The sequence below is a fragment of the Gobius niger genome (assembly GCF_951799975.1).
Source record: "Gobius niger genome assembly, chromosome: 8".
NCBI lineage: Eukaryota > Metazoa > Chordata > Actinopteri > Gobiiformes > Gobiidae > Gobius > Gobius niger.
This window is the reverse complement of record NC_136859.1, coordinates 29,081,695-29,087,239: the sequence shown is the minus strand read 5'-3', so window position 1 is coordinate 29,087,239 and position 5,545 is coordinate 29,081,695. Positions and strand designations below refer to the sequence as shown.

General features: G+C 42.8%; 1 protein-coding gene across 1 annotated transcript; it reads left to right on the top strand.

The window, feature by feature from the left end:
• The first annotated feature begins 515 nt into the window (after positions 1-515).
• LOC306966943 (uncharacterized protein C1orf232) lies at positions 516-2,953 on the top strand. Its single transcript, XM_079561804.1, has 4 exons — positions 516-786; positions 1,872-1,955; positions 2,029-2,135; positions 2,267-2,953. The coding sequence occupies exons 1-4, from the start codon at positions 706-708 to the stop codon at positions 2,619-2,621; spliced, it is 627 nt and encodes a 208-aa protein (XP_079417930.1). The 5' UTR covers positions 516-705; the 3' UTR covers positions 2,622-2,953.
• The last annotated feature ends 2,592 nt before the right edge of the window (positions 2,954-5,545 follow it).

The window sequence follows — 5,545 nt, the reverse complement described above, 5'->3', positions numbered from 1 at the left end:
ATCACTCATCAAAGCTTTATACATCCCTCTTTATCTCTGCCACACTCTGCCCAGCCATGTCTCAGGTTACCGCGGCGACCAGTGACAGAGGGAGCAAAGGGGAGGCCTGTGAGGAAGTGAACAGGGAACAATGAATGGTAAACGCTGTATGATCAGCTGCTGACCAGAGGAAGAGCTAAAGATAGAATACAGTTGCATCATGGGAAATGTAAACAATGCTCTGGACTATAATACTTATTTTCAGATGAAGTTTCTCTTGACTGTTAAATAAGCCCCGGATGAAGATAGTGTACAAGTATTTGTGTTTGACTGGAGGTTACAGGAGCCACTCACCGTCTCCTTCTGACAATAGACCTCGCTGTGGAAAAGAAAGAGCCCCTCTGAAATATGCATGAGTAAAAGTACACCTGTTTCCAGGTAACCGTGGCAGGGATTGTGAAGCGTGACGCTGGCTGTGTGGAACAGTGCAGGTGCATGCTCAAGCAGACTCACCTGGTCATAGTCTGTGGGGAAGGACAGGACAGCTAGCTTCAGCGGTAGCACTATGAAATAGTCTTTAGCACCAGTCTAAAGTTCTGTTCAGCAGCAGCGCAGAGGCTCATGCATGGGACCACCTTAGGACTGCCACAAGCTACAGTGAAGACCACTGCACCAGGGAGGTTTAGAGAGGCCTTTTCAGAACCCTGACGGGGCATCAGTGCAAACATGAACCCTATGTGGAAGTCCTACAAGAGCAAAGTGCTCAAGACCCTCAACCCTGAGTATGAGGACGACACAGCGGACGAGGTAAGGACTTGTTCATCATTTCTGCTTGATTAAAACAAAGCCACTGTCAGCAGCAGGTTCAGTTTTGGATCATGTCTTATTCATCCTGAGGACAGACGAGCTCAGTGATCATGTTGTTTCGTTATCTCAGTTAAAGGCTCGGTGATCCATCTCTAAGTCAGTCTGTCAGTCTGCGACTGCACTGAAACCACCACTCTCTGAAGTCACTAAAGTTAAATGCTATCATTGATTCATCTTTATCAGCGCAAACTGAAAATAAGACATTTATTAAAAACACTATTACACTATTTTAACTATAAATACATTTCATGTTCAATGGGAACTTTAAAATAGAAGTTAGCGTTGCACATCATTTCAAGTTGCTTTTGAGCATGAACCATTGTTTGTTTTGACCAGTTTATGGATCTCGTCTCACTTTATAATACGTGATCCATCATGTCGGTGGACACGCCAGTCTCTCCTGCACCTGTTAATGAACACACACCTGTTTGTTTGAAATGTCTGTGTTTCCATTGTTTTCTGTTCAGCGACACCTGCACAGACAGTGTTTCACTGACCCAGATCTCAGAGGCCTGATACTTGATCTGCGTGGGTTAGCTGGCATTCCTCAGTGAGTGACTGACAGGGAAATAGACCACAGTCTCCAGCACAGGCCCCATGTCCCTGAGGGAAAACAGGAGAAATACTGACACAGATAGTTTCCATGCACAGATGTGTACAGCTGTCCCCACAGACATTTGAGGGATCACTGGTGGCTGTGCCCCAGCTCAGTCCAAGTATTATGTTTTTCACAAATTGAATGCAGCACATACCAATAACAGTTAGGTATATGTCATATGTCCATCTGTATTCAGACTCCATAGTCCATAAGAAGTCCATAAGCTTGATTTATTGCTTTCTTTGAACTTCACTCTATTTCATATGATTTTTGTGAAGAGCTTTGTGCTCTCTTACCCTGGTATGAGAGGAGCCAAAGTATAATTTATTTATTTCATGATTATTATTTCCATTTTGCCATTTTAGGCACGCATTGTTGCATCTACAATCACCACTAGATGGTGCTAATCGTTTGTGTTGTGGAACAGGTCACTGATGTGGAGATGGAGAATGATGTGAGTCCAGTTCAAGAGGATGAAGGCCCAAACGCAGTCACGCAGTTAGCCAAAAAGGTTTGTGTAAAATGTAATACACATTCAAGGTAGCGTGTACTGTCCTTGACCTTTCACCTTTGTGAGGGTGCAGATGCAGGGAGCGGGAGCTAAGAGCTGGAACAAACTGTCCACTTTGTTTAACAAAGAAGATGAGCACCAGCTTCTGGAGGAGACAGAAAGCCCGCCAGTCCCAGACCAGTGAGTGCAACATACATGTCACAAGTGTGAGAGCAGATTATCAATTAAACAGATCACTTATTCCTCGGACCGTTTGAAAGCTACATGTGTTTGCTGTAACAGTCAGTAGCTGCCATTTGTCTCGTTCACAGTCCGCTGGCTGTGAAGCCTGAGGAGCCTCCTCGACCCTCACGTGGTGCAGGATTCTGGAACAGCTTTGCGACTAACTTTGCAAAGCAGAAGCAGGCCGAGGCTGCGGCCAACGAGGCCGCAGCATCAGGGCAGGAGGGGGAGGAGGCCATGGAGGCAGGGGGGCAGCAGTCCCAGGACGGCCACATCTCAGAGGGGTCCCAGGGCGACGAGGGCGGAGCTAAGGCCAACAGCTTCTCCAAATACATGTCTCTGGGGGGAGGGGCCGGAGGCAGCGAGGACGCCTCCTTCAAGTGGAACTTTGTCACCAGTAAACTGGCCGACCTGAAGACCAAGAGCACCACCAAAACCAACTGAGCCGCTCTGACTCCGCCACCTGTGACAGACTGGCCTTTGAACCACGGGGTTACAAGAGCACAGGTTCTCAGTGCTCTGTGCTGCTGACAGGACATTTGATGAGTCCTCAACTTTCAACACACTCATGTTATTTACTCCTGAAATTACACCTTTGAGCCTTATTGCAGAGACAGAAAAACAGTAAACAGTAGCAGTGATAAAGACCAAAGAGCTGAATAAGAGCATTACTCACCTGTGTGCAGCTGCAGGTGAGTCCACACAGGATCAGGAGATTACAGCACTGATACTGTCAGGATTACTGTCACCTCTGCTGTGAGTGCTGTGAGCGCACACAGTACTTTCATTCACAAATGTGAAAGATATGAATGTTTGTGGTGAGAGTAAGTGCCTGGTGTTAAAAGTTATTTATTTTGTTTATACTCTGTGTAGCCTCTGAGTGTGACTGAAACATGCAGAATGTGTGTTTGAAGAGTTCTGTTTGTGATGAAATCCTCTTTTTCCTCAATTCTTGGTGTGTCACGTGGTATGTGTTAATTTTGAATTGTTTTATGTTCTAATAAAGTCCCTGTTGCATCTTTATCCTTATTTGTGAATCTTTATATAATCTTTAAACGTTATGATTGGATTTCATGTGTTACTGATCTCAGGGGAAACGAAATAGAAGCACAAATTCTATGTACAGCTTAGATTCAGGTTCTTATATATACTTGGCAGAGGTGGAAAGTAAAAAGTACAAATTATAGATACTTTTAGTTTACTTAAGTACATTTTATGATCTTCAATGAAGGTTCTTGTGTCATCTTCTGTACTCTGTAGTTGAAGTGTCATACGTTTCGCCTCTTCATCCAAAAGGCTCAGCCCGCAGACTAGTCAAAGACCACAAGGAGGAGTTGATCTCGGCCCGGCTCCTCCCCTCTAATAACAGCTCTGGGTAAACACCTTTAAGTTGTATGATGAATACTTTTTACTTCTACTTCACTACATTTTCAAGCCTGTATCTGTATTTTCTACTCCACTACATTTTTAAATTGGGTAAAAGTAAAAGTATCTTATTTTCAAAGTGACCTATACGGTGAACTGGTTTGGTCCCGGTTTAGACTTTGTGGTTTACTCCTTTAGGCCTTGTTTGGATCTTGTTTAGACCTGGTTTAGTTTCTGTTTTTTACCTGGTTTAGTTCCTGTTTTTGACCTGAGTTAGTGGTTTACTCGTTTAGACCTGGTTTCATTCAAATGACTTAAAAAAAATCCTGCACATTAAACTTTTAAATTCTTTTTACTTATAAAGTACATTTTACAATGCATAAATATTTTATCAGACACTTTTACTTAAGTACATTTATGGTCCTTAACCGCACTTTTACTTAAGTAAAAATATCGAGTACTTCTTCCATCATTGACCCCTGGGTCAGGTGTACAAAGCTGGAGGATTTAACATGTTGTGGGTTAATGGGAAGGCCCACTCAGCCCAGGAATCGAACCTGCAACCTCAGTTATGAGGCGAGTGCTGAAAAAATACATTGGGTTTATTTCATTTGTTTGACCGGGATCCATGTACTGGATCATTAATCAAAGAGTATGAAAAATGCTTTATAGGAGCTATAGCATCCATTTTTTTTTTTTTTTTGACGAACCAATGCCATGTAAATCCTTAATGAGATACTTGATATAGACATTGTATTTATTTATTTATTTGCTTTCATGGTAAAAAGGCATAATGATTGTAATACAACTCCCCACCAGCAGAGGTCACAGTCCATCAGCTCGTTGCTCTATCCACCGCTACCACAAGAACTGCACAGGCTTTCAAAAAAGAAAAGAAAAAAATCTTCATTATTATTTCTGGCAGCTTTATCATTTCCTGCTCTTTTCCCACTTCCTGTTTTACACGCACAAACTTCCTCTCGGACTGTTCCATGTTTCCTCTGATAACACCTCCTTCCTTTTAATTTTAGGATCATTTGTTGACGTTTCCACATCATCAAAACACAACATCCTATATGATGCGGTAAAGATATATATTTATAACACGGCCGATGAACTTGGGCTGGGTTCATTGCTGTGTTTTGTTCTTTTTACATTTTCATGCCTTGTCTGTCTCGGTCAGCTCTGAGCCTGTCAGCGCGGATCATATTTTGGTCAATAGTTTTTGTCCAGAGCCGCACAGCTGTCAACTTCACTTTGATTCACTTGGAACAGGCTCTTCAAACTATAACTCTCTCCAGTAGAAAACAACTCAGAATGCATCTGTGTAGAGGATGACAGATGAGTGGCCAAAAAAAAAGTGGATGTATCAGCATGGGCAGAGAGAACGACAGAAACTTACATTCTCGAGCTACTATACACTTTAGATGATATATATAATATTTTAGCCAGGGAGGGAGGAGGGATGGCTTGAGAGAGGGCTGAACGAGGCTTCGTCATTATCTGTCTCACTGATACGACGGCCTCCACAGATCCTCCATCACAGAAAAGAGGATGAACAGATGAGCACGAAGAAGCCTTTTGGATGAGAAGAAGCGCCCTCAACTCCGACAACCTGCAGTCCATGTAGCAACTTTGACAACCTTTTTGGAAAGTTATTTTTAAATGAACTTACGTGGATTTCGAATTATTATTCATATTTGTACTCATAGCTCTTATACAAAACCCAAGTCACTATATTTTCCTATACTGACTGTCAACAACATCATAACTGAAGGTAATAAGCAGGGACTAGATGCAAGTTGGACATTTTATGCTCACTACTGCCACATCAGGTCATATGTGCAACTGCAGTTTCTATATTAAGCTTGTGCATGACGGCAATTCGGACCGAATTAACACCTATTTGAGTGACAGTGCAGGATTTTAGAGGCAGTTGTGGTGAACAGGTCTGGGCTCATTCTACACATTAGGTCATGGCTGGAAAGTGTAGGGGGACGAAA